A 27,591-nucleotide genomic window follows, 5' to 3' on the forward strand; every position below is an offset into this window, starting at 1 on the left:
AAACACACACTGCTGCTGTTGATTATTGCTGCTGCTGCTGCTGCAAAGCAAGTATGGACTTGCTACTGCTAATAGGTTCACAGACAGATTCTTCGTCTACTGGCGTTTCAGAAACATTCTCAGTCCACACTACATGACCGAAAATGCATGTCACATGACCATTTATGCACACTGGACATACATGTACAAGAGTAAACAGTTGACTCTTGCGCATGTTAATGGATGTAGTGTTTTAAAATACAGCGATTAAATGCACAACGGCTGCTAAAATGAACCACAAAGTCAGCAAAGCATGTAGTTCTGTCTCCATGTTTAGATGGTCATTGAGGCTGGTATGTTATAGAACTGTAGGGAGACAGCTCTGGGCTACATTTCTTAAAAAATCATTGTAATAGCCAGCAACGTTCTTTATACGATCAAGGCTTACATTGCTTTTGGGAAGCGCAGCTCTGTTCTGTTATTGCCATGTTCCAGTAGCATAATGTGGGCAGCCACGTCTCCGTTTTGGTCCGTTTACACTGAAACATAACCCCAGTGCTTTCACATTAAAACGTGGTCTGCAGCGTTTTCGAAAGTCTCGAAAGGTTCGAAAACGCTGACGTAGTGCAAACGATAGCCGTAACCGTAGCAAAAGTTATGCGTTTTAAAATGAAAGTGCATTAGTGTAAACAAGGCCTGAATCAGACTATTAAATGTTAAACAGCAATCTCCCTGGCTGCTGGATCAGCAAAGGCAAATCAGCTTGTGCCATGCATTAATGATCTTGCATGTAATAGACCTATTGGCCAGCACCCTATTTCCATGACTGATAAATATAAATATATAAATAGTAATAACACAGGTTGAGTAGGTGACGCCACTAAGACGCTGGATAGCAAATCTAGCAATAATGTCACTAATTAGACTTACCTACTCACGCAATAAGATAATCACATAGCTTTTGAAAGTTCTGTATTTTGTTTGGTTAAATATTTAATATACATTTGCGAGTATGATTCTCACTCGGCTTGTGATTAGTAGAACTTGCACGCAGCCACGTCATTTGTTAAAATAAATATCGACGGAACAAATCTTCCTCTTCACATGCGCAGAAATGTGCTTGGAAACACCACAGCGGAGGGGTATGGCACGAATTGTACAACCGGCTATTTAAACTGAGCTGTGTAACTTTTTATAGTTTATAGTGAAAGTTCAATGCAAACTGAGAAATTGTCTTTTAAAGTTATGGCAGTTTATTGCCTACAAAAACGGCTGGTTTGAACTACAACAAGCTTCTTCCTGGGTTGGTGACATCATAAACCCTTGCTAGTCACCGCAGATGTGACTTCTGCCCGTAATGGTAAGGGCCGTGGCGTTTCCAGACAACCTGTGCTGGGCACTTCAGCCAATAAAAATACAGAAAACTACATTTGGCCATCTAACCAATCTATAAGACCATTGCGTTTTTCAGAGGGATGGGCTTCATAGAAGCAGGAAGCAAATGAACCGTTCAAAGGACAGTGGAGACAGCGGTGTGGAATAAAGGTCAAATATAAGAAAAATACGCCGTAAAAAAAAGAGGTCTTAAGACATGTTATACTGCACCCCATAAACACATCCAAGCCTAGAAAAAACTTGTTCCTTGATTGGTATATATATGGCCTCTGTGAACTGCACCTGCGGTACCGTTCAGTTGCCAGGCGTGCTCATTGCTGTAGGCTGGGGTCATAATGTAATGGCACATTGGCGTATAGTCAGCTTCAGATCATATCGTGCAAAACAATAGGAAGATGGGTCTCGTATCAGGTTATCTGGAGCTGTTTGAAGCACCGACCAGGTGAAGATAATCATACGCACATTAGTTTTTACATGAAGAACAGCACTTCCAGCCCTTTGTCTTTAGCATGCCTGTTCTGATATATCGCACCTCTGTGTAACATTTCTGGGTCCCTGGGTTGAAACAGAAATGACATTCTAGTGCAAATGGCCTATCCATTTAGTCAGCGCAGAGACCATTAGAAGGGCGTTGGTGCTTAATAGAGCCTGATGTTGCGCTTGGCTGCTGCTGGAACGGCACCACACCAGTCCCCTCCATTCAAAGCCATCATAACCATCTATGTTATTATGCCAATATCATTTGAACAAATGTTAGTCTCTATCATTTGAACAAATGTGGGGAGCATTTCAGATGCAAAGGGGTGATTCTTAAAAGATGTATGTAGATCTAATCCAGAGACAGAGAGAAATATTGCCTGGACAACTAACTAAAAAAAGCTGAAATACTAAATATACTAAAACTGAAATAAAAATAAAGATAAAATCATAAAACAATTGCAAAAACGTATTCTAAAATGTGAAAAAATGTCATAAAACTGAAAAATATAAAAATAAGACATATTTGAATATAAATAAATACTGTATAGTATTTCAATGATACTATAATATCATTGTTAGTAACTAATATTTGCATAAATGTTTGTGGTTATAATAATAAATGCTATTCCTTTTCTACTTCTGGTCTAATTAGGATTTATAGTGCATGCTATTCCAAGTTCTATTATATACAGGTGCTGGTCATATAATTAGAATATCATCAAAAATATTATTTATTTCACTAATTCCATTCAGAAAGTTAAACTTTTATATTATATCCATTCATTACACACATACTGATATATTTCAAATGTTTATTTATTTCAATTTTGATGATTACAAGTACAACTGACAGAAAAATCCCAAATTCAGTATCTCAGAAAATTAGAATATTACTTAAAGCTACACTGTGTAACTTTTGTTTGTTTATTCTTAGCTAAAAACACTTAGTTCTTTCAAAAATATATGTACTCATTAATTTATATTTACTTCTTTCAAGTAATAAAGTATTCTCGTAAGTTTATAATATACCGTTGAAAACACATACGGGTGAGGGGTTCGAACGCTGGTCGCCATGTTGCCCTCCATCCTGAAAGTACATTAGCCAAAGAGGGACATACCCGTAAAATCAAGCTTCGCCTTTCACGTTTTAACACTTGATGGCACCGTGTCGAATGTAAAGAGGGGGATAGCCATGTTAATCTTGGACTAAATCGGTCACCGTAGGAGTTCAAACGAAATCGGAATTGAAAGGAACATAATATTCACTGGATGGTCATATACCTTTTCACCGCTAGATGGGGGAAAATATCACACAGTGTAGCTTTAAGACCAATACAAAGAACTCTTGGCCAACTGAAAAGTATAAACATGAAAAGTATGAGCATGTACAGCACTTGTACAGCACAATACTTATTTGGGGCTCCTTTTGCCAAAATGACTGCAGCAATGCGGCGTGGCATGGAGTCGATCAGTCTGTGGCACTGCTCAGGTTTTCAGGTGATGCAGTAGAAAATACGAAAGGATCTGAGAGCGAGTAAACCACAGGTTTATTGAAGCGTCACACTGCATACAAGTAGAAAATAATAACTAGAAAGTCACAAGGGTGCAGATTGAGCAGAACTCAGCAGAGAAGATCCTCCAGGAAGATGCAGAAATCCAACGCAGGAACGCAAAGGGCACCAGATGATCCCGAGAAGCCTCACAGGAACCAACAATCCTCCACGAAAAACACAGCGAGCAAGAGCTCGAACAAACTAACAGGCAAGCCTGCAGTGATCTGACAAACAGGACACGTTAACACAGACCATAAATAGGACGCTACATAAGAATCAGCTGAAGCTGAATTGTGATCAGCCGCTAATGAGCCCCCCCCCACACACACACACACACATACACACACACACATAGAACATCTCACGTGAGGCCGAGACAATGTATCCATGAACCGTGACGCAGGTTTTATGAGAGCCCATGTTGTTCTGATAGTGGCCTTCAGCTCTTCTGCATTGTTGGGTCTGGCATATCGCATCTTCCTCTTTACAACACCAGCAGATGACATGGCACCCCAAACCATCACTGACTGTGGATAGTTTACACTGGACTTCAAGCAACGTGGACTGTGTGCCTCTCCTCTCCTTTCCTCCTCCAGACCCTGGAACCCTGATTTCCAAAGGAAATGCAACATTTACTTTCATCAGAGAATATAACTTTAGACTACTCAACAGCAGTCCAGTCCTTTTTGTCTTTAGCCCAGGCGTGACGCTTCTGATGCTGTCTGTTGTTCAAGAGTGGCTTAACACAAGAAATGTGACAGCTGAAACCCATTTCTCGCAAGTCTCTGTGCTAGGGGTTCTTGAAGCACTGACTTCAGCTGCAGTCCACTCTTTGTGAATCTCAACCACATTTTTGAATGGGTTTTGTTTCACAATCCTCTCCAGGGTTATCCCTATTCCTTCTACACTTTTTTCTACCACATATTTTCGTTCCCTTCTCCTCTCTATTAATGTGCTTGGACACAGAGCTCTGTGAACAGCCATCCTCTTTTCCAATGACCTTTTGTGTCTTGTCCTCCTTCTGAAAGATGTCAATGGCCGTCTTTTGGACAACTGTCAAGTCAGCAGTCTTCCCCATGATTGTGTAGCCTACACATTTTCTGAGATACTGAATTTGGGATTTTCCTTAGTTGTCAGTTATAATCATCAAAATGAAAAGAAATAAACATTTTAAATATATCAGTCTGTGTGTAATAAATGAATAAAATATACATTTCACTTTTTGAATGGAATTAGTGAAATAAATCAACTTTCTGATGATATATATATATATATCTCCCTTCAAACCTTTAAGACTCCCACTTGTCATTATCCAATCAGTTCCTGATTGATAAAATCAAGTCCTACCCTATTTTTTCTCATTGAATATCTTGTTTAACTCTGCAATTTGCCAGTTTATGCAAATTACATGGGTTGTGAATGGCTTCATGTTGACTTAAAAACAATATCTCAGTGTCAGTGCTAATGTTAATAATTGTTATAACCCGTAGCTCTTTTTTTGTAGATATCTAATGGCTGTTGAACATCTGTTAGGCACAGTGGGATGCTTTTTAAGCAACACATTCTGTTTCGCAAATATGGCTGCATGCAGCTTAAGTTTATTCACCTAACACCCTGCCCAAACATGCATTGCGGTCCACAACAGCTGAAGACCAGCAGTAAGCTACGATTAGACCTAGCAAAACTCTGCTGTATTGATTTTCTGTCCTGGGGGTGCAACGCACATGCCAGTGATCGGGCTACAAAGGGAATTCATTTGTAGGCAAGCACATTATTTTCCTGTCAAGTACCTCTCCTCCTCTGAGTGAAAACTGGGTGGAATATTAAGAGAATAACTTACTAGAATCTGGGTCTCCTGTTGAGATATTGATCCCAGGAAGTAGACCAGAGTCCTTCAAGCCGGTTGTAGCTAAGAATGAGAAGTTATGTTTCTAGCAGATCAGGAAGAAGACACATACCTTGTGCTTTCAGAATCACAGTGTTGCATAGCTTACCATACTTTGCTATGAATGTTGCAGGGGAATCTTAAAGTTCACTGCCAGTTCATTTTATGTGGAGTAAGAAGTTTGAAAACAAATAACTCAGTCACAGGTGTTAGCCAATAGAGTTGAAGTATGGTTTCACTAGAATCAAGACAAGGGAAATATAACCCTAAAAGGCAAAACAAGTCAATGTGACACCTTTTGACACTCTAAAAGAAGTCCATAAAATTGGGCCCAATGTACTGTGTTAATATGAAGGAATTTTTCACAGGTTTTTTACACATATTTTGATTTACATCAAGTCACCTTTGTTTATATAGTGCTTTATACAATACGTAGGGGATATTGTACACCTAGCCGGTTGGTATCGCAGAATAAACCCCGACTTGAAGGGGTTTATTCTGCGATAACAACCGGCTGGGTGTACATTATCCCGCTTATTACACGGCTACTAGTCTCAAATAAATTAGACACAAAATATTGTCTTGAGATTAAATATTTTATTAGCTCTTACGCAAAGCTTCCCCGAAGAAAAACAGTTCCAAACTGCTTTAAGCCTTTATCTATTCCTGCTAAATGTTGAAAATGAATGCTGAAAGGGTTAGTTCACCCAAAAATGAAACCAAACCTATGATTTACTCACCCTCAAGTCATTATAGGTGTATATGACATTCTTCTTTCAGACAAATACAATCGGAGTTATATTTAAAAAGTCCAGGCTAACGTTAATCCCAGCAGTAGTTGTAGCTGTTTTTGAAGTCCATAAAAAATGCAGCTGTCCGTCAAATAACGTGCTCCACGTGGCTCTGATGGGTTAATAGAGCCTTCTGATTCGAATCGATGTGTTTGTGTAAGAAAAATATCTATATTTACAACTTTATAAAGGAAACGCACCTAGAAGTCTTCCATTGTAGCCATGGCTGTTTAAGTGTTTAACAGCCACAAGATGGCGCCAGCGTTAAGCATAGAAGTAGTACCGGTCAAGATAACTCGTAATACCCGGATGAGCGGTTGTTATCTGGAAATAACATACCGCTGGAATGCGCGATTGACCAAGAGCCATGTAATAAAGCTTGTTAAAGCAGCTTTACAGTTGTTCAGCTGAAGTCATTTCAATGTTGATTCAGTTTTACTGTAAAGATCATCAATTATTAAATTAGTCCATTATGCATTACAATGTGTGTGTTAGGGTTAAAGGAAATGTGCCTAAAATGAACAAATAATGTCCTGTTAGAAAACATCTACTATATTAATGAAATTGGTAATATTTATTGTTATTAGTTAGTAGTATTTTTGATCATTCTTCTAAAAGCACATTTGTGAGGTCAGGCACTGATGCTGGATGAGAAGGCCTGGCTCGCAGTCTCTGCTCCTAATTCATCCCAAAGGTGTTCTATTGGGTCACGTTCCTTCACTTCAAGCTTACTCATCCATGTCTTTATAGACATTTTCTTTGTGCACTGGTGTGCAGTCATGTTGGAACAGGAACAGGAAGGGGCCATCCCCAAACTGTTCCCACAATGTTGGGAGCATAAAATTGTCCAAATTATTTTGGTAAGCTGAAGCATTAAGAGTTCCTTTCGCTGGAACAATAGGGCCAAGCCCAAACCCTGAAAAACAACCCCACACCTTTATCTCCAATCCCACCAAAATTTACACTTGGCAAAATGCATCCAGGCAAGTACCGTTCTCCTTGCAACTACGAAACCCAGACTTGTCTATCGGATTGCCAAACAGAGAAGTGTGATTCGTGACTCCAGAGAACATGTCTCCACTGCTCTAGAGTATAGCGGCGGCGTGTTTTACAACCCACATCTGACGTTTTGCACTGCTCTTGGTGTTTGGCCATGGAAACCCATTCTATGAAGCTCTTTACGCACTGTTCTTGAGCCAAACTGAAGGCCACATGAAGTCTGGAGGTCTGTAGTTATTGACTGCAGAAAGTTGTCGACTTCTGCACACTGTCGTGTCGCCTCAGCATTTTATGTAGCTGTAGCATTTAACACTTTGTTATAATACCACTTACAGTTGGCCGTGGAATATTTAGTAGTGAGGAAATTTCATGAATGACTTAATGCACAGGTTGCAACCTAGCACGGTACAATGCTTAAATTCACTGAGCTCCCAGAGCAACCCATTCTTTTACAAATGTTTGTAGAAGCAGTCTGCATGCCTAGGTGTTGGATTTTATATACCCGTGGCCATGGAAGTGATTGTAACACCTGAATACAATGATTTTGAGGGGTGTCCCAATACTTTTGACAATATAGTGCAACTTTTGCTATATGTACACAGCTCTGGAAAAAATTAAGAGACGACTTAACATGGATTTCTCAATGTTAAGTGGTCTCTTAATGTTTTCCAGAACTGTATATATATAGCTGTATATGTTAGCTAATGAAGCTACATGATTTGAGGTATCACTCGTAAACACTCTTTCCACCTTCTTTAATAATAAATCTCATCTCCCCCTTTTTTTATTAACTTAATCTAAATCTCTTTTTCAGGCATGAAACGAATCCATGCACTTACCATTCAAGCCAACTATGAGCTGAGGATTGACCTGGAGGACTTTGAGAACAGTACCTCCTTTGCGCAGTACGGCTCTTTTGGAGTGGGTTTGTTCTCTGTTGACCCAGACGAGGATGGCTACCCACTGAGCATCGCAGACTACTCCGGCACTGCAGGTATGATTCACACTATTCTGCCTTTGACCTAGAGTTTCTGTGCTTACCTGCAGTGTGGAGCCAAAAACTATTACATTTATTGCAAAGGCAGAGGTCTTGTAGAAAGCCGTAGGTCATAGTGTGCTGCTTTTAAAGCTCTGTATTCTTAAGACATCCTGCATAACAGCAATTCAATCGTGGACCTGCAATGATCTGGTGCCAAAGTTCATGTCAGGTTTAATGGGGAGCCCCAGGTAAATGCTGGTAAAAGCTCTTCGGCTGATATGTAGTCTCATCTCGACAGACTTTTGACAGATTATTCTGGCAAAGAACATCCACTTTAGACGATGACATGCAATTTAACTGAAATGTAATGTGTTGATGTGCCCTGCAAATTCCTGATATCTCAATCCAATTGAGCAATTGTGGGATGTGCTGAGTCCGATCCACCTCGCAACTTACAGGACATAAAGGATCTGCTGCTAACATATTGGTGCCACAGCACACCTTCAGGGGTCTAGTGGAGTCCATGCCTCGACGGATCAGGGGTGTTTTAGCAGCAAAAGGGGGACCAACTCAATATTAGTTAGGTGGTCGTAAGGTGTGTGTGTGTATATATATATATATATATATATATGTATATATATATATATATATATATATATAAATATATTTATATATTTCTGTGTTCAAAACAAGGCCACTTTAAGCACAGACTGAAAATCCAAACTTAGTGGCCTGAATTGCGCCCAGTAAAACAAAAAAGCTCAGCCTAGAATAGAAACTATCATGAGAATCACAAGACTAATTTAAAGTTTCCTGCCCTGTTGTCAGTGGCGTTCAGATATATTCTTGTGGCACGCAAAGCAACAGGGGCCGCGGGTTATTGTCTGTGCCGAGGCAAAGTGATGAGCAATTCTCAATGCTTCACCTGCGCTGTCGCCGGGGCCTCTTTTTAACGTTAATTGGGTCCCGCACTCTATTATTCTCAGGTGTTTTTCCCCGAGCACTGCCCTCCTCGCTGGGGCTGGACGCGGGCGTGACCTTCGCCGTGTGCCGGAAAGGGCAGGGATAATGAAGCCGTAGAATACATCTATGGCATTCCAATAAAGCAGGCACAAGGCTTATTATGGGAGACGTAAACAAACACTCCTATTAACATAAATCAAGAGGAGAATACTGCATCCACGCGTCTAATTAGCAAGGCTGTCTTAAACATCCCCCGCTGGAGGAGTCATGCCACATTGATTCCCAATCTTATCAATTACGTCTTGTTTGGACTCTTACGCCGCTGTCTCGATTAAAATGCATGCACGGTCGTTTAAAGCATTAATGTGTACATGAATGGTAGATTGAACTGACCATAAGCATTAAATCATATTTAGATTTTTTTCCATCTGAGCTGTGCTCAGTCAAGTATGAAACTTAGTTTTGAATAAAATGCTGAGAGAGATCAACACAGATCGGATGTTTTAGCACAATAAAATCAAGCTGCCATTTTTTAAGAGTAAGCAGAAGTGTGGAACAAAACAAGAGCTAAAAAACAAAAGGAACAAACTTCGCAGACCCAAACTGAGGCACCTGGAGGGCAACATTGTGAGATGTCCTTGACACCTTTAATAATGGTTTGTCAGACGTAAAGCAAGTCCCTCCTCAGAGTCCAACCTTCACAGAAATTAGAAAGGGAAAATTCTGACATAAGGTCAATGGTAAAAGGCACATTGTGGCCATAAAATCAAACGTGAAAACAATTGAATGCGGCAAGCAGCTTAAAATTCAAAAGCAGATTTTGACTTATCTTTAATTAACCACTTTACTTTTACTTTAAATATATTTTTCCAATATTAATGATGGACAAGAAAAACTTGCTGATAGTCTCATGTTTTGCAAACATTTTACCAATGAAAGGTATTAACGAGCTTCTGACTAAACCATGTAACCACAGATCCTGAAACAGGTGAGCAAACTTCAATCGTGAATGAAGTGCCACACATTTTGGACCATATCTGCTTGTTTGCAATGCAAAAGTTCTTTGGAACTGGTTCTTTGCATTTTCATTATAGGTAGGTAGGTAGGTAAGGTCAAATGCTAGATTTCTTTAAATGTGGAATTTTAAAACGTTAATAACTTGCATCCTTGTATATATATATACATGTGTATATATATATGTATATATATATATATATATATATATATATATATATATATATATATATATATATATATATATATATATAATATATATATAAAAAGCTAATGTATTTGAGGAGTGGGGAAATATATCTTAGACCCTGTTCACATTTCAAAACCGCAGCTTTTTCTACTCAGCATCGGGTCACTGAAACCAAAATTTTTTCGAAAAACTCCTGCCAGAGTGAAGATTTTTAGGAACTCCAGGTTCAGTGGTGTCGTGTGGGCAGTGAAACCGGAGATTTTGGCTTGCTACATCAATAACCTTTTTTTCCATACTTCTGATTGGCCAAAATGGCTTTATGGTTCGGGTTATATTGGCACCTGTTGGTTTGGCATGCTCTTGTCAGCGCTTCATGAAAAAATGTGTTTATAAAATATATACCTGTATACATGTAGCCTGGATGCCAGCCGAACTTAGTCCCGCCCACAACCTTTGAGGTTTGGGATTTTCGGTCTGGACCTGATCCGTTTTGGGGTAACTATGCTCGAAACCAGAGCTGTTTGGACCAAACAAATTGTCAGGGCGAGCTTTATACGATGATGGGCAGATGACCAACAGTAACATAATCACATAATGGGCCCTATCTTGCACCCAGCGCAATTGACTTTGTACACCGACGCATGTGTCATTCCTATTTTGCACCCGCGCAAAGCGCGCTTTTCCCTCCACAGAAGCACGTCGCTAAACTAGTGAATGAACTTGCGCTCCCTGGGCGGTTCAGCGCAAAAAAGGAGGCGTGTTCCGGCGCAAACAATCCCTGGTGCTATTTTGCTTTTCCATTAAACAATTGCGCCACTGACCAGAAAAAACCTGGTCTAAAGTCCGTGGCGCGTTGTTCATTATGCTATTTTAAGGACGCATGCTTGACCATAATGTATAACGTGCACAACGCGCATACACTTTGCTCATGTAATCTACACAGATGCAACAGTTATTTTTGCAAATCATAATTTGTTACACTAAAAAAATATTAACACATGAGATGACGGAAATCATTGTGGTGTGCCACGAAGATGTGAAAAAATAGGCATAAATCTAGCTTACAAATTATTCTGGCTAATTCTAGAAATTAAGGATCAGACCTGTTTGCCCAATAGTGGCAAGACATATATGTATATAAGGACATCTGTCTTTCACTGCTCTTACAAGAACATCAGTCTCATCGGCTGTGAACCGCTCCTGGTGTGCACCTGGTAAATATGCCATAATAATAGCGACCCATAATGGAACTTGCGCACCTGCTTTTAAAGGGAATATTGGATGACGCTCTGATTGGTTTATTCACGTTACGCCCAAACCACACCTATGAATAATGAAGCTACTTCAGACCAACCCATTTTAGATTTGCGCCGGGCGCAAGAGCCATTTATCCCGCCGGGAAAATAGCAACAGCGCCGAGACCCGCCCACAAAGTTACTTGCGCTTCGCGCTTTGACACTGCGTTTCAGATCGTTAAAATAGGGCCCAATGTCACCAAAGAGCGCTTGTGTCGAATTCTTCTAAACTGAGAAATTGTTCAAATATGCATTCACGTTTACCATTTTACAATTTAAAAATTAATTAATTAAAAAGCCACCTTTATTATGATAGATAGATAGATAGATAGATAGATAGATAGATAGATAGATAGATAGATAGATAGATAGATAGATAGATAGATAGATAGATAGATAGATAGATAGATAGATAGATAGATAGATAGATAGATAGATAGATAGATAGATAGATAGATAGATAGATACTAGAATAAACCATCCAAGTTACTTCTTTAGCAGACATCTAAAACTGTACAGAGCAGCTGTCTGAATGTTTTAGCGACTATACGCTGAAGCTGATGTACCGATATGATATGACATTATTCCAATATGACATTGCATCCCTGTGGAGATTTTGATGAGCCATACCCCAGAATCCTCATGTTTTTCATAAATTACTGTGATGTTTTTTGCAACCAAGATAAAAAAATATATATTTTGGTGTGAAAGTGTTCCTCACACACCCTGTCCTTGCATGTGAGAATTTTCATAACTGCTTGCATATCATAACACAAGCATGGTGTCTTTAATGCTACTCTGTTTAATGAAAGGCCTTTACGATAGCGTAGAGAAAGAGCGCTCAGCCACAGCGGGGATCTCGGGGAAGAAATAATTACCTGAGATGAGTTTTTACACCCATGATGCCCTGATCTCTGTAAACACTTTGAGTACTAATACAGTGCCAACTTCAAAGTGTGCTAATGACAGTTTTGCAAGTGCACAGAAATGTTTTCACTACCATTAGGGAGGCCAGAGTAAGAAACGAAATTGCATGTGAGCGCTTGATTATTTTGTAACAATGCTTGTCCAAGTAGAGGAGTGTATAATTTCTCTCTGATGTTGCGGTGTTTTTCGGCATTTATGCGATTATGCATTCATGCGCATACCTAATGACTCGCATCGCCCTCCTGAGTGGGTCTGTCTCAAGACATTTCATAAAAGTCTGAGATGCACCTTCATGCCGACACACGCTACACACCCCCTCAAGTGCACAAATTGTGAGGTCTGTTTTGCACAGAATCTGCAATTTACTGCAATGATTAATCATATCGTTCTAGCTAATTAGTATAGTTTTCCAGCATTGTTTGTATGATTGTGGATTCTTTATGAATATTGCAACATAGTATTACAGAGGCCTGAGGTTTTAAGCTAATTTCCAAATCTGATCTATTTTGATGGTTTTTAAGTGGTTTTGGTCCTTTTTTGACTGATAGACCGGGTACACCAGCTTAAACTGGTTTAAACTGGCCACAGCTTAAGATGTTCAAGTTGTTTTTTGGAACGTGTTGGTTTGTTAATGGTCCAATGTGTGCTATTAGCTCCAACCAGCTTGACATGGTTCAGATAACCATCTAGACCAGCTTCTTGACTAATGACTGTAAATAGCTTGAGACCCATCTTAAAAGGATACCCAAAATGAAAATCCTAGCATTGTTTAGTCACCCTTTCATGTCATTCCAAACCAGTATGACTTTTTTTGTGAAAGATGTTGGTAAAAAAAAAAAAGGGTTTTGGTTTTCCATTATATGGTCAAATATAATTAAAGTCGATGGGAACTGAAACGTTGTGGTTGTCAGTGTTCTTCAAAAGATCTTCTTTTATGTTCCAAAGAAGAAGAAAAAGTCAGGTTTCGAAAGAAGGTATTTTGAAGAAAAAATGTAATGGAAGTCAATGGGAACCAAAACTGTTTGGTTTCCAACATTCTTTAAAATATCTTCTTTTGTGTTCAACACAAAAAGTTTGGAACGACATGATGGTGCTGCCATTATTTTCATTTTTGGGTGGACTATACCTTTAAACCACTCTAAGATGGTGAAGTCTTAGCTGGTTTAAGCTAGCTTGATTCTCATCTTCTCATTTCTGTCTACATACACCACGTACAGTAAAATCGCCATTTTGGGCTTCTGTTAGCCGTGTGTTTTTAATGTTTCTACAGTAGCCCAAAATGGACAAACTGCTGTCTTGGACAATGACATCTTTGTCCTGTGTCGGCCACCCTAGCTTCTCTATGTGCTCCAAAAGAGAGGGGTGAGCGGTGGGCTGTTGCAATTCACAACCTCACCACTAGATGCCGCTAAAACGTACACAGTGCACCCTTAAGCCTGCTAAAAACAGGGTAAAGCAATCTCCTGTATAGTTTTTCTGCTGGAAATCTTCACAGCTGTTCACTGGGTCTCCTTTCATAGTCCAGGTGCTGTCATGTTATACCGCCGTCATTCTGCTGATTCGTTATCTGCTAGACCACAATGATGAATCTATAAGGCACCAGAAACGAGTTTATGATGTGTAACACACTTTACAATATGACATAACGGCAACAATTGGATCTCTTTGTCCCAATAAAACGGCTATCACGATACATGTTGCAGCAGAGTAGAATTCGAGTCAGAGTAAGAGGACAGGAGAAGGGTTTTACTGCAAGGCTGGCAATAAAAAGCTGATCTTGTCAGCAGGGCCGGGCCCAGCGGAGCCGGGCGGTATGGAGGCAGGAAACTGGGATTAGATTAGCCTAGATGCACACTGCAACATTACGTCCCTGAGACATACATCACAGAGCTTAATAAGGGCACATTAGCGGCAACACGCTAAAACATTCATCTCTTTGGTTTCTGTCTCTCTCCCCGTCACTAGCAAAGCTAGCAATCTCAATATGCACATGTAAACATGCTAAGCTTATTGCAAAGCGTATGTCCAATTGATGTTTTACTGCTCAAAATATGAGCCTATAAGCTGTTTTAGCATCCCTACAGCTAGATTCAATGGATTGGAAGCTACAAGTAAATCTATATATGTAGGCTATGCTATTCAGCCTGACGTGGTCATACTCAATTCTAGTCAGAATAAGAGTCTGATACTGCTCCACTGGGTTGTAATTATGGGGCGTGTTTCAACCGAAACAGGAAAGACCTCAATTGGACAGACCTACAACCAATCAGAGCTAATGTTAAAGGGATACTCCACCGCTTTTTCATATTAAACTGTTATTCCCCAAACTAAGATGAGTTGACACATATCTCTCTCATCTCAGTGCGTGCACTTATTCTCTCTGACACACGGTGACGATCTGATACTCACTTAAAAAAGTTGGGTTAAGCATGACCCAACAGACAACCCAATGGTGGGTTACTGTAGCACGACCTATTGTTGGGTTATTTTAACCCAATACATTGGGTAGTAGGTTTTACCCAATAAATTGGGTTACAAAATAACTAATTTGTTGGGTCATTTGGCCAAAATGTTGATAGGTACTAGATAACCAACATAGTATTATACTTTATAATGTTTTTATTATTATAATTGCCATGTAAATAAATAACCCACAACTTCAATATATTGACAATGCTTTATTTACATTCAGTTGAAAAATAGCAAACCTTTTCAGTACACTCTAAAAAATGCTGGGTTGTTTTAACATATGTGGACTAACCCAGCAATTGGGTTGTTTTAATCCTGCGGTTGGGTTAAATATTTGCTTAAGACAACCCAATCGCTGGGTTTAAACAACCCAACTGCTGGGTTAGTCCATATTTGACCCAACATTGGGTTGTTTTTTTACTCCGAATTTTTTTAGAGTGTAGTTATTGTTGCAAATGTTTTAATACAAGAATAAACAAACATAAATAAATAATAGCCTCATTATAGGTGACAGTGTGCTGAGGGAACACATCCAGGCACAGCATATTAATGTAAAAAATGTATTTTCCATGTTTTAAGTTCTAAGAAGCAGGGAGCAAAAATAAACAAACAAAACAAACTGAAGCGAGTCCAGCTTATCCATTTATAAACTGCCTATGTAGGTGACAATGTGTAGATGGAACATTTTATTCTTTGTCCAATTCTTGGTGTAAGAAAGCTTTGCTCGTCAATTTCTTCCTCTGGACGAGGGAAAATAAAAAGACAAATAAATTACAGACACTTATTATTTTACAATATTGAGTAGAACATCTCATAGATCACTGTTTTTTTAATAATATTATACATCTCCCGTAACCATTTATTATGCACACAAGTGTGTGTTATAGTGAGAACGTGTGTGCGTGTTTGTGTGAGTGTGTGTGTGTGCGTGTGCGTGCGTGTGCGCGTGTTCGTGTGTGTGTGTGTGTGTGTGCGCGTGTGTGTGTGTGTGTGTGTGTGTGTGTGTGTGTGTGTGTGTGTGTGTCTGTGTGTGTGTGTGTGTACTTGTCTACCTATCTAACAGGGGACCTTGGCGTCGTTACACACTCACCAACAGGGGACCTCTGAGCCAAGAGGAGACATTTTTCAAGTCCCCTGTTGGTCATGCTTTAAATCATGTGAAAATGAAGTAAAACACTAAAGAAATGCTCTGGTGATTTTTTTAAATGTTTGACCAATTAGGGACCTACAGGTGTGTGTGTTTAAATCATGTTAAAATCAAGAAAAAACACTCTGGTGAATTTTTAAAAATTTTGACCAAGAGGGGACCTAAGAGTGTGTGAGTGTTTAAGGTTTTAAGATCCAGAGTGGCTCAGGGCAGATCCAATAGTTTTAAACTTCAACAGAGTACCCGCCATCGCGGAAGTAAACGCTTATCAATGGAGAGTGAGCAGACTCTATGTACAAATGAACTGTATGAGAGTCTGGTAAGAACAGGCTATTTCCAGGCCTCATACAAATCATAAGGCTTTTGTGAGGCTAAATTGTGAAAAGTTTTTGCCAAAGGGCATGTCCCTGGCAGCCTGATATATTTTTTTTCCTGTTTTCAATCTGCCACAAATTTCACACGTTTAAAAAGAGTTCAGTCCTGAACACGTCCATGCCCATATTCAATTGTAGTCTGCTGGCAACAGAAAGTGACATGTTTAAAATGGTTTTGGACTTACAACAACATTTTAAAAAGTGTCAGGCTGTGTCTGAATTCCCCCCCTATACTCTAAAATAGGGCACTATTTGTCCAAATTCACTATCTCGTTTTCATTCACTGCTTCAAGTGAACTATATAGCGGACTAACATAGGGAATAGTGAATGAGGGTTTAGAGGGTGATTTCGGATTCAGCCTCAGCAAGTTTTGAATAGGCTAGCGACATGATCTAAAGTGCTAAATGCTAAAGCATGCTATTTATGCAATGAAATCGGAAACTGCTGTAACTCAGGGAGCGATGTCCAATCTGCCCCAGCATCCAACATGCTAGAAATATGCTAAAACATGCTAGCAACTTTCTTTTAATGTAGTGAAACAGAAAGTTGCTGTAACTATGCATGCATTGTCCAATCTGGTCCTGGCCTGAGCACATCTACATGTCAATATTTAGTTACAGTAATAGTGCCAACTATTGGCAACAGGAAGTGATGTGTTTAACACTGTGATGCACTAACATACTAAGATATGCAATTGAGGGCTAAACATGCCAGCAACATATTAGCGTCATGAAATGGGAATTTGTTGTAACTCAAGCCTGTCCAATCTGCCCCAAATTTCACGTTTGATAAGAGTCCAGGCCTGAAAACATCTACACACCAAAATGTAGTTACAGTCATAGTGTCACCAGCTGTGAGTAAGGTGTGGCTAATACAAATGACTTTGATGTAGTCCTCCTGTATTTACCTACTTAAATGCATATTGCCCACCCGTGCTCTTGTTTCCCTAAAGCCACCGGGTGGTGGTGGCACCGGTGCGAGGGCCCTATCATCGCCGCTTGCAGCTTTAATTTAAAATGTAATTTATTCCTGTGATGCAACGCTGAAATTTCAGCATGATTACTCCACTCCACTTCATCCGTCAGAAATCATTCTAATTTAGTCCACAAGAAACATTTATTATCAGTTTTTTGGGGTGAAAACTGTAATACATTATTTATTTATTTTTTATGAATAGAAGGTTTGAAAGAACAGCATTTGTTTCGAATAGAATGTATATGTTTCGAACATATGTCAACAATTTAATCAGTTTATTGCATCCTTGCTGAAACTTTTTTTTTATTTTTTACTTACTGACTTTTTCACTGAAAATTAAATTGAAACATTTTTGGACAGTAGTGTATTAACATTACATTATAAAACATTTTCCAGCACAGGACTGTTCAAGTCACTACATTTTAGATAAAAGAAAAACACAAGCACAAACAAGTTAACAGGCAATAGGTAGAATGCTCTGCAGTTTTGCAAACGTAATACATTATATCTTGATCTTCATTGTTGCATTGCAGTAGACCAGGGGTGTCCAACCGCGCACTACCATACTACTCTTGCTATTCCTGCTATATTTATATTAAAGGGTATGAATAGTATGTTAATATGCAATTTGGAATTCAGCCTCTAATTTTATCGCTTTCAAAAATGTTCAGTTATAAGTCACTTATAAGTAATTAGTTAACAAAACATGATTGTACATTCATAAATGATTAATAAGTGGTATGCTACAGATCAATAGTAGGTGTTTGATGAGTTATTGGTTGATAGTTTATTTATAACTTATAAATCATTGAAGTATTTTTGTCAAAATTGTTTTAGTATCATCTCATAAACAATGGTTAATTATGAACAGGCCATTAGTAAATGATCAGTATAAGCTGGTCTGTGTTCAAAAGCACACACATGGATGCTAGAGTTTTTAAGAAGGTAAGAAGAGGCATTTATTTGTTTTCAAGGGGATAATAATTAATAAATGACTTGGAACTGAATTAACAGAACATTCATAAAATGTTAGCATATTATTTATTAATCCTTTATGAATGTATAATCATGTTTTGTTAATTATTAGTTCATAATTAAGTGACTTGTAGTCCAGGCAAAGTAACTCATTTTGGAGCCAAAAATAGAACTAATTGTAAAATAATTTTTTCCAACTTAGATCATTTCTATGAGGTGTCCAGAACAACATACTAAAAGTCCTAAGAAATCCTAGTTGAGGAAATATGTTAAATTCTCATCAATCCGAGATGTGTGCCAGTAAGGCCAGACAACAATGGATCCCAATGGGGCTATTTTTTTCCTTTACTCCTATCAAAATGAAACTTTACACAATGAAAGTACACATGAAAAGTATTTTTGTTTTGTTTTACAAGTTTCTTTGAAAATGAATTTTACTATGCAAATGAGCTATACACTAATCGTATATGCCCAAAATACACCCAAATGGGCTTATTTTTCCTTTACTTCTACCACAATAAAACTTTACACAATGAAAGTCGACATGAAAAGTAAAACATTTTGTATTAGAAGTTTCTCTGAAAATGAATTGAATATGCAAATGAGCAATATACTAATCGAATATGCCCAAAATACTCCCTAAAGGGCTTATTTTTCCCTTTACTCCTATCACAATCAAACCTCACACAGTGAAAGTATACATGCATGAAAAGTAACATTTTTGTTTTCCAAGTTTCTTGGGAAAATCTATTTTAAATATGCAAATGAGCTCAACACTATGCCTAATTGACTTATGGCCAAGAACCCATAAAGGTACAAGTAGAAAAAACAGGGGCCAAATATCCAACACATTCATGTCCATTTAGTAAGTTAACCTATGCATAAACACGATAATTTTGAAGTCACTTGCCACAAAAGACTTAAATTGACCTTAGGAATTGATTGCCCAATCTTGCCTCCATCTTTCTAAATTATTTTTTTTTATTTGCAAACAAGCCTTACCTAATGACATTCCCACACAGATAACATCAGAAGAAGTGTCATCTTAGTCATTAGTAGGGCTGTAACGATACACCAAACCCACGATTCGGTTCATATCACGATTTTTGACCCACGGTACGATACAAACCTCGATATGGGGGGGACAAAACAGTTTTATTCTGTACAGTATTCTGTAGCCTATTTTGCCGTCAATACCATATATCTGTATGGTCAATAGGCTACTGCCGACATTTTCTTTGCGGTACCAATAGGCAATATATATTACCATGAAGTATAGGGCCTCCTGTACATCAATACCAACAGAAGCGCCGCGTCAGACAAGCTTCTGGTGTGCAAAGAAAGAGAAAATGCCACGCAGCCGCCCCACGGATGACACGCAACAGAAACGCCACGCTCACACCACGTTGCCAGCCGGTTGGGGAAGCTTCTTGTAACACTTACGGCAAATTTTGTGGGTCTTGTCAACTACACGATTGCCATCCTTGTTCTCCACCGGGTAGCTGAAATGTTGCCATACTGCTGACTTAAAAGTTGGACCTGGACAGGAAGGATAATTCTGGGAGTTGGAATGGGTGTGTCGCGATTCTGCCTCCTCACATCGCGATACAGGTTCGTGGACCTGCGTATTGCGATTTCGATTTCATATCGCATATCGTTACAGCCCTAGTCATTAGTAATGTGGTGAGATAACATTTTGGGCTGGTAGATTTACAAAAGATTGGGATTGAAATTATGAGATTACAGGCAGAAGTCATTCTCACCAACTAAATGATTCATTGTCACACAGAAGAGATGAAAAACCAGATAGAGACACTTTCCAGACATTCCAGCTCTTTAAAATAATTTTGCCAGACACCAAAACTGCTTCTCTTTTTGTAGTTAGCAAGTATTTTAGACCAGGCAGGCCACACATCAGACTTCAAATTCTATTGGGCCTAATTTCATTGCTAGACAACACTTTGATACCTTTTTCAGGGAGAAATGGAGAAGTGTAAAATATGTAATGAGTCATTCAGCGATGAAAAAACATCGGTTGGTCTACGAGCAAAAGGCCGCAATTGTGTGAACCGTGCCAGTGCTCAACGTGGAAGTAGCTTAGTGACAATTCCTGGAGACCGAGTACACATCCGAAGCCGCTGCCGCAGCTATTGTAAAGCAGAAAATATTGTACGTGATAATATAATACCATCTTTGCAACAACCACAAATCAAACATAATCTCCACTCAGAACAGAACTTTAATTTTCAAGAGCATTGCTTGTTCTGTGGACAACCAACTGAAATAGATAATAAAAATAAGTAGAGAGAGAAAATTGATATCTACCCAGTAAGAACAGGAGACTTCCAGCAAATGGTTGTACAGGTTTGCCATTTAAGGAACGATGAATGGTCTGATACAGTTTTGGGGAGAATATCATCTGTCCATGACCTTCATGCAGCCGATGCAATGTACCACAACATATGCAACACTAATTTTCGAAATATGAAGAATATTCCGAGTCAATTTTCTGTGAACCCTGGCAACAAACCCAAAAGATTCAAAGTCGGAAGACCTGAAGATTATGAGAGAACAACAGCATTCCTAAAAGTGGCAAACCTTTTAAGAATACGATGATGAATAAATTACTTTTCAAGAGTATACTATTACTATACTATTACTTATGGTAAAGATTACAGAGTACTTGTAAAACAGGTTGTGAACCATATTCTAAAAAAAGTGGATGAAAATTAAAATAAAGGATAGTGTAATAGTGACCTGGAAAATCAATGTGTGGTCACTTTGCAAGACACAGCCCACTCAATCCTTCGTGAATTTCACAAGCAACAAAAATCTAAGAATCCAGAAGATGAGAAGCTTTTTAAATTTAATGTGTTTATGCATAGGTTAACTTACTAAATGGACATGAATGTGTTGGATATTTGGCCCCTGTTTTTTCTACTTGTACCTTTATGGGTTCTTGGCCATAAGTCAGTTAGGCGTAGTGTTGAGCTCATTTGCATATTTAAAATAGATTTTCCCAAGAAACTTGGAAAACAAAAATGTTACTTTTCATGCATGTATACTTTCACTGTGTGAGGTTTGATTGTGATAGGAGTAAAGGGAAAAATAAGCCCTTTAGGGAGTATTTTGGGCATATTCGATAAGTATATTGCTCATTTGCATATTCAATTCATTTTCAAAGAAACTTCTAATACAAAATGTTTTACTTTTCATGTGTACTTTCATTGTGTAAAGTTTCATTTTGATAGGAGTAAAGGAAAAAAATAGCCCCATTGGGATCCATTGTTGTCTGGCCTTACTGGCACACATCTCGGATTGATGAGAATTTAACATATTTCCTCAACTAGGATTTCTTAGGACTTTTAGTATGTTGTTCTGGACACCTCATAGAAATGATCTAAGCTGAAAAAAATTCTTTTACAATTAGTCTGTCGTAAAACACTATTTTGCCTGGACCCATTGTTAGTGAACTTTATGATTAATTGTTACTATTTTTTATATAAAGCAATGCTATTGGTCACCCTTTACATCTGTCAGTGGATTTTACAAATATTTAACCAATGAAAAAGCATTAAATCGCGTTACTCGATTGGACTGTCAAGCAAATCCTCACAGCTCATAGCTCCGCCCCTCCTCCGGCACACACACTCACACACACACACACACACACAGACAGCGCAGAGCAGAGCTGAATGTAATCAGTGATCTTTTAAGTAAGGGATAATGTACACCCCGCCGGTTGTTATCGTAGAATAAACCCCAAAAGAGTGATCAGGACCCCGACACGAAGCAGATGTAACCGGCTGGGTGTCATTGTCCCGCTTATTACACGGCTACTAGTCTCAAGTAAATTAGACACAAAATATTGTCTTGAGATTAAATATTTTATTAGCTCTTCCGCAAAGCTTCCGCCAAGAAAAACAGTTCCAAACTGCTGTAAGCCTTTTTCTGTTGCTGAAAAGATTTGTTTTGTTTTTTACCACATATGTTGAAATGAATGCTGAAAGGCATAATTCACCCATAAATGAAAATTAGCCCACGATTTACTCACCCTCAAGTCATCCTAGGTGTATATATTCTTCTTTCAGATGAATAAAATCGGAGTCATATTTAAAAAGTCCTGGCTAATCCAAGCTTTGGCAGAAGTTGTACCTCTGTTTTTGAAGTCCATAAAAACTGGGGTCTTCTGAAGCGAATCGCTGCATTTATGAAAGAAAAATGTCCATATTTAATAACCTAAAGCTCCGACAATCGCCTTCCGTGGAAAAAGCGTTAAAAGTGCCTTCTCGCAGTTCAAGATATACGCCCTTTTGTCTGCAGAGGCACTTTCAACACTTTTCCTATAAGATGAACACGGAATGTGATTGGACGAAATGCCTTTATTAACCCCCCAGAGCTGTGTGAAGCACGTTATTGGACGGACAGAGGCATTTTTTATGGACTTCAACAACAGAGTTAGATCTACTGTCATTAAAAAAGCGTGGTAATTAGGCAGGACTTTTTAAATATAACTCCGATTTGATTTGTTTGAAAGAAGAATCTCACATACACACATAGGATGACTCGACGGTGAGTAAATCATGGGTAAAACACCTTGAAGTCTTCTTCATTGTAACCCGTGATGGTTAAGTGTTTCAGTCACACAATGGCACCAGACAATCGACGACAGCGCCAGCAGAGACACAAAACAAAAAAAAGATAACTCGTAGTACCCGGATGAGCGGTGTGTTATTAAATGTTGGCAGTTGTTATCTGGGAATAACATACCGCTGTAATGTGTGATTGACCAATCAGAATCAAGTATTGCACAGAGCTGCGTAATAAGGGTAAATAAAGAACTGTTTTTTTTAATACAGGGGTTTCTTAACTTAAAGGGTTAGTTTACCCAAAAATGATTCATATCATTAATGACTCACCCTAATGTCGTTCCACACCTGTAAGACCTCCGTTCATCTTCAGATGACATCGCCAATGTCACGTGATTTCAGCAGTTTGACACGTGATCCAAACTGCTGAAATCACGTGACATTGGCGATCCGAATCATTGATCGATTCACTGATTCATGGCCGTTTGAGTCTTTATTTGAGGTTTGAAAACAAACGCGGAAGAGAAGACTGATGCCGAATAAAGTCGTAGTTTTTGTTATTTTTGGACTAAAATGTATTTTCGATGCTTCAAGAGATTCTAATTAACTAACTGATGTCACATATGGACTACTTTGATGAAGTTTGTATTACCTTTCTGGACATGGACAGTATAGTGTGCATAGAACTGCATATGCTCTCGGACTAAAATATAAAATATCTTAAACTGTGTTCTGAAGATGAGCCATTAATGACATCAAATTTCATTTTTGGGTGAACTAACCCTTTAAGAAATGCTGTTTATAAAGGGTAATATTTTATGTATTTGAGATCTTAGACGTGGGAATGCTGAAGAGACAAAAAGGGCAAACCAGAGTGCAATTTACTCTCGCGATCGACTAGAAAGCTGTCTGCGAGCGACTGGTCGACCGCGATTGACTGGTTTAGCGCCCTTGCTTTTTATAAAAAATGAGCCCTAATGTCAATTTAAAAAAATTTGACAATACTTTCTCTCAGAATTGTAACTAATATTTGTGTGTTTTTATACTTATTATTTAGCATGTTTTGAGCTTCCACTAATCCAGCTGCCTATGTAGACTGCAGACAGCAAGGTATAGCTCATTAGGTTTTGGCACAAAACCCTGTGTACTGCTGTTTCTAAACTTTCCACGATAGGGATAAACAAAGTCGTTGCGGTTGAGTGACTCACTTGTTCTTTTGTTTCTGTCTTTTTTCCTCACCGTCCCTGTCTATCACACACTCACTCTTCCACCCTTCCTCTGTCTTTCTCAATCTTTCTTTCCATCACGCATTGATCCGATGCTGCAGGCGATTCTCTGCTCAAACACAACGGGATGAAATTCACCACTAAGGACAAGGACAACGACCACTCTGAGAATAACTGCGCGTCCTTCTACCACGGCGCCTGGTGGTACCGCAACTGCCACACCTCCAACCTCAACGGACAATACCTGCGCGGCCAGCACACCTCGTACGCCGACGGCATCGAGTGGTCGTCCTGGACGGGCTGGCAGTACTCGCTGAAGTTCACCGAGATGAAGATCAGGCCAACCAAGGAGGAGAATAAATGAGCCAGAACTAGACAACTCCATTACAAGAACTCAAAGATGGCTGTAGGTGTTAGAGACACTCAAGAAACGCAAGAACTTTATAGCGACAACCTCTTTCTCATGTTTCTGTTTCTATCCGTCTTTCAATCCCACCATCTTGTAGTGTTCGTGCTGATGCCCAGTGGGCTGCTGTTTTTCTCTTGATCTACTGTTCACATCTCTGAATATTATTATGACGAAGCATTGCAGGTATTGTCAAAAATGTTCTAATGAAAAAAATCTGTAGTTGTTGTGTTAAAAAAAGAAGAAAAAACTAAAACTAAAAAACTTCTGTAGCTGTGAAATTTAGCAAGAATGTGTAGCTTTTCATAAAAAATAAAGACTTTTAACTCTTCTCAAACGTCCGACGGAGAGGCAGCTTGTCTTATGTTGTTTTCGTTCAGTGCTTAATCAATAACTCGTAGTTAAACATGACAAGGTTGCTATTGGTGTGTCCCGCCACGGCTGTAATATCTGGGAGGTAACTACGTTTTCCCTCATGTCGAGTAAATATGTTATTGACCACCAGGGATGCTCAAAGAGAATATGTGTCACAGTGGTGGCGTTCAGAGTGATGAGCCAATACAGGCGCATTTTTCACTCTGACAGGTCAGTCGGTGGAAGGTTTATCAGTGGAAGAGCTGAACGTCTCTCAGAAAACACACTGACCCTTCGGTGTTACTGCCGGTTAGCAGAGTGTTGGATTTTATCTTATGCACAGTAGATCAGGTTCACCTGAAATCCCAGTGAGATGGATTGACGGAGCTTAAGGCTTAATCTTGGAGGAGATCTGAGAAGTGAACTTGGGCTGAACTGCTTTTATTGTTGTGAACAGGCTGACTCCTCTGTATTTATTGTCAGATCACCCTGGAGATCATTTCAGTAGCTCATCTATTTGCCGGTAATATATTATCATGCACTGATTTCATGTTATTTGTTTTAGATACATTTTGAAAATCTCCAAATCATTTGCTAAAAAGGAATAAATGGGTCAACATCTAAATTACATTTAGTTATTTTAAAGCACACAGATTTTATTATATTGTAGCAAAGGTCATATGTTTTGATGTTTTGTTTTGGAGGCTCTTAAAAGTGTGAAATGAAATAAGGACAGACTAAATATAAACAATACAACAGTTAGCTCTGGTCCCTTTTTCATTTTCAGTGACTCTTTTTGCATGTAAATCATTATGCCAGTAGGCGGGGGCAAATTACTGTCTTTATGGGGGAATTACTGAATCTTTTACTAAAAGTGAGTAATGAATAATACACTGATAATGAGTGAATCGTTGAATCATTCACTCAACCAATTGGCTCATAAATGCTGATTCATTCAGGAACAAATCAAGTGACTCTTTATGGATGAATCACTGAATCATTTATTCGGCTGAACTGTTCAAAATAACGAATGATTCAGGAAGAAACATTACCCGCCGCTGTTTGATTTCATTTGGATCTATTTTCATTTGTGAAGCAAACGTACACAAAGTATATTGCAATACTTGTTTATAGAAGTTTTGTATAAAATCATGAGGGTGAGTACCTGATGGATTTGATTTTGGTGTTAACTATTACTATTGTTGCTTCTTTTTCTTTTGGATTTTTTTTGTTTTGTTTAGTTTTTTATCTATGCAGATTTGACTCACTAACTTTCCCTTTTCTATTTAATTTATGGCACTGACAATGAGCATACTTTTCCTTTCCAAACCATCAACTTGGAATTCCCTTTTACTCATTTACTTGTTTTTATGTGTGTTTGTATTAGTTTTGATAACACGATAACTTTTTATTTTATTTGTATCCAAAAGCCATTTATCCTGATACCCTAAGATGACCCATTGTTTAGAGTGTTAAAATCAGTTTCATAACTTTATTTGTATCTTCATATTTGTTGTGATTGTACATTGTACATCAAAGATGAACATTGTCTGCACTTTAAACAGCAATGTCAAAATAGTCATTTCTGTTTGGAAATGTTTTACAATCACTTTTATATCTATATTGGATGGAATTCAAAGAAATAGTTTTATGAATCAAGGATAACTAATCCCTCAGAGTATTTTAAGAATGCAAAGCATTTCAATATCCGCCTGCTTTATTGTTCAAATGTTTATCTATGGCTATTCAAATGGCTAACTTATCACATATACTGCAATGCCAACCCCTACTGAAAAACCAATTCACCAAAGGAACTTCACTTAAAACTACGACAGAGCAAACAGCTGTCACAGCCCAACCAAACTGATGCGTTTTGATCAAGTTTGTGACGCATTCTTGCTCAATAAAGAGAACTGCAGGCATATCTGTGAGGTGAAATTGTTTAAGATGAACGCCGCTATGCAGATTGAGTTTCACGGTCGATTCCCTCTGGAAACTGTAGGAGGGATTTCAATGCTCCAGCTGTCCTAGCATGCACATTCAAAACGAAGAGAAAACGCCAATAAAATACATCCCAGCAACTCATCATGCCATGTTTTTCTTGCTCTCCACAGGTATATTAAAATACATTTGCTGTTGGGTGTGAAACAGATAAATGTGAGATGTGGACTGCAATAATAGAGATTGGTTTTGTTGCGCTAAAGGACAGAACATGTGATAGCTGCCGCTTTTGAGGAAAGACATATTCTCAGTTCGTGGCCCCAGTTGCTCGCTCTCTGTGAACTTCTTGGAACTCAGGAACCCCTGCCGATGGCCTCTCAAACTACACCTGCCTGCTGACAGCGGTTGCCAGTCATCCATGTAAATAATTTAACCGTGAAATTGAGCATGTCTTGCAGTATAACAACACCCTAGGATGACAAGAGGACGCCTTTCTTTACACATTTTGCCCTTCCTAACATCCCCCAAACCCATCAGTTGTGACCGGCTTTGAAAGCGACTACAGAATTACTGTACACTATTAACAATTGGTACGCTCCGCTAAGAATGACAATGGACTCATCATATTCCAGCAGTTTTTTTTTTAGGTCTTGTATTTTTTGTTGATCATTAAATGTGTATCAT

At 38.7% G+C, this 27,591-nt stretch overlaps 1 protein-coding gene across 3 annotated transcripts in view; it reads left to right on the forward strand.

The window, feature by feature from the left end:
* The window catches only part of fibcd1a (fibrinogen C domain containing 1a), a 140,887-nt gene extending 113,835 nt beyond the window's left edge, over positions 1-27,052 (forward strand). For all 3 annotated transcript variants that reach the window (XM_067414247.1, XM_067414246.1, XM_067414248.1), the window contains 2 exons: positions 7,897-8,076; positions 24,308-27,052. In XM_067414247.1, coding sequence (XP_067270348.1) covers positions 7,897-8,076; positions 24,308-24,570 — 443 coding nt within the window. In that variant the 3' untranslated portion in view covers positions 24,571-27,052. The remainder of the gene's footprint in view (positions 1-7,896; positions 8,077-24,307) is intronic.
* The last annotated feature ends 539 nt before the right edge of the window (positions 27,053-27,591 follow it).

The sequence above is a fragment of the Pseudorasbora parva genome, chromosome 13 (assembly GCF_024679245.1).
Source record: "Pseudorasbora parva isolate DD20220531a chromosome 13, ASM2467924v1, whole genome shotgun sequence".
NCBI classification, from domain to species: Eukaryota; Metazoa; Chordata; class Actinopteri; order Cypriniformes; family Gobionidae; genus Pseudorasbora; species Pseudorasbora parva.